The 1,400-nt window shown below is 40.9% G+C and overlaps 1 protein-coding gene across 1 annotated transcript in view; it reads right to left on the bottom strand.

The window, feature by feature from the left end:
- Positions 1–881: 881 nt before the first annotated feature.
- Positions 882–1,400, bottom strand: part of LOC102873369 (DNA-(apurinic or apyrimidinic site) lyase-like) — a 1,025-nt gene continuing 506 nt past the window's right edge. The window contains exon 2 of the mRNA XM_006887768.1: positions 882–1,394. Coding sequence (XP_006887830.1) covers positions 882–1,394 — 513 coding nt within the window. The remainder of the gene's footprint in view (positions 1,395–1,400) is intronic.

Consider the following 1,400-nt stretch of genomic DNA (forward strand, 5'->3'; position numbering starts at 1 on the left):
CAATGGCTCTTGATCTTGATATTTCCATGTCAGTGAATTCTTTTTGGTGCAGTGATTTTGTGTATTCCTTTCATCTCTCTCTCTCTCTCTCTCTGTCTCTCTCTCTCTCTCTCTCTCTCTCTCTCTCTCTCTAATTCTAATACCTTCTGGATCATTCAAGATTTTGCCCATAGCATCTCAAAGTATTGCAATTCAAGGCTTGAATTTGCTTTTCAGTTATTTCAGATAGATAAACACTGAACCATTTCCCCTTTTTATTCTCTAATTCTATCTCTGCACATTTCATTATTATATTTTGCTTTGTCTTCCTAAACTGCTCTTTGAAATAATCTGATGCACTCTTTTTAAAATGTCGTATTTTAATGTCTTTTTTTCATTGTCGTACATTTTCTTTTCCCCTCCTCCCTCCCTGCAATGCATCCCTTGTTCCAGATTGTTCTCATACATATAATGCCTAATCATATATTCTTTTCTTATGACTTTCCCCCTCATCTGTTCTAAAGCAATGTATTGGTCCTTTAGTGACTGAGATATTACACTGACCATAATATCCTCCAAGTTCCCCCATGTTGTATAATGTTTTAGGAGATCATTGTTTTTGTTTTTTGGGTTTTTTTTAAACTATGACTTTTTATTTTCACATGGACAGTTTGAATGAGGAAGTTACCAGTAGCATTTGCTTAAAAGCAAACAAGACTCAACAAAATAAAAATCTTGGCTTAAAAAAATCGAGACCACCAGGACAGGAAACTATTGGGAGGGTTCATATTACTTTTAGAAGGCATTATACACTGCAGATTTTGTAGAAGAAATTTTTAAAGAGGAGATGCTTGTTTGAAGGTTTTCCCCCCCTCAGGCTCAAGAGTGATCTTAGGGAGGAGTCACAGTGCTAGGAGTAAAGTGATTGCACAGTGATCACTGCCCAAGGCTTTGGAACGGATCTTGCTGTCACACAGTGCAGGTAACAGAGAGTGAGACAACAGAAAGTAATCAAGACACCAACCAACATTCTTGGCCCGTGCATTCATCATGTAGGTCCAGAACGTATAGGCATAAGCTGTATCTGGGTAGAGATGCCGGAAGCTGTCAGTCAGTGGTACAGCTTCCAGCAGTTCCCCAAAGTCTTGGCGCTCCTGTGGAGTAAAACCAGCATTCTTTTTGTTTCCCTTGGGGTTGCGAAGGTCAATCTCTTCATGAGCCACATTGAGGTCCCCACACAGCACAAGAGGCTTACGTGAGGCCAAGTCCTTTAGGAATTTGCGAAAGGCTTCATCCCAGCGCTGCCGGTACTCCAGTCGCACCAGACCGCGGCCTGCGTTAGGTACATAGGCTGTAACCAGCACAAACGCATCAAATTCAGCTATAATCACCCGGCCTTCTTTATCATGTTCTTCCTCACC

This window comes from Elephantulus edwardii, unplaced genomic scaffold (assembly GCF_000299155.1).
Source record: "Elephantulus edwardii isolate Elephantulus edwardi_28Jun2011 unplaced genomic scaffold, EleEdw1.0 scaffold00061, whole genome shotgun sequence".
NCBI lineage: Eukaryota > Metazoa > Chordata > Mammalia > Macroscelidea > Macroscelididae > Elephantulus > Elephantulus edwardii.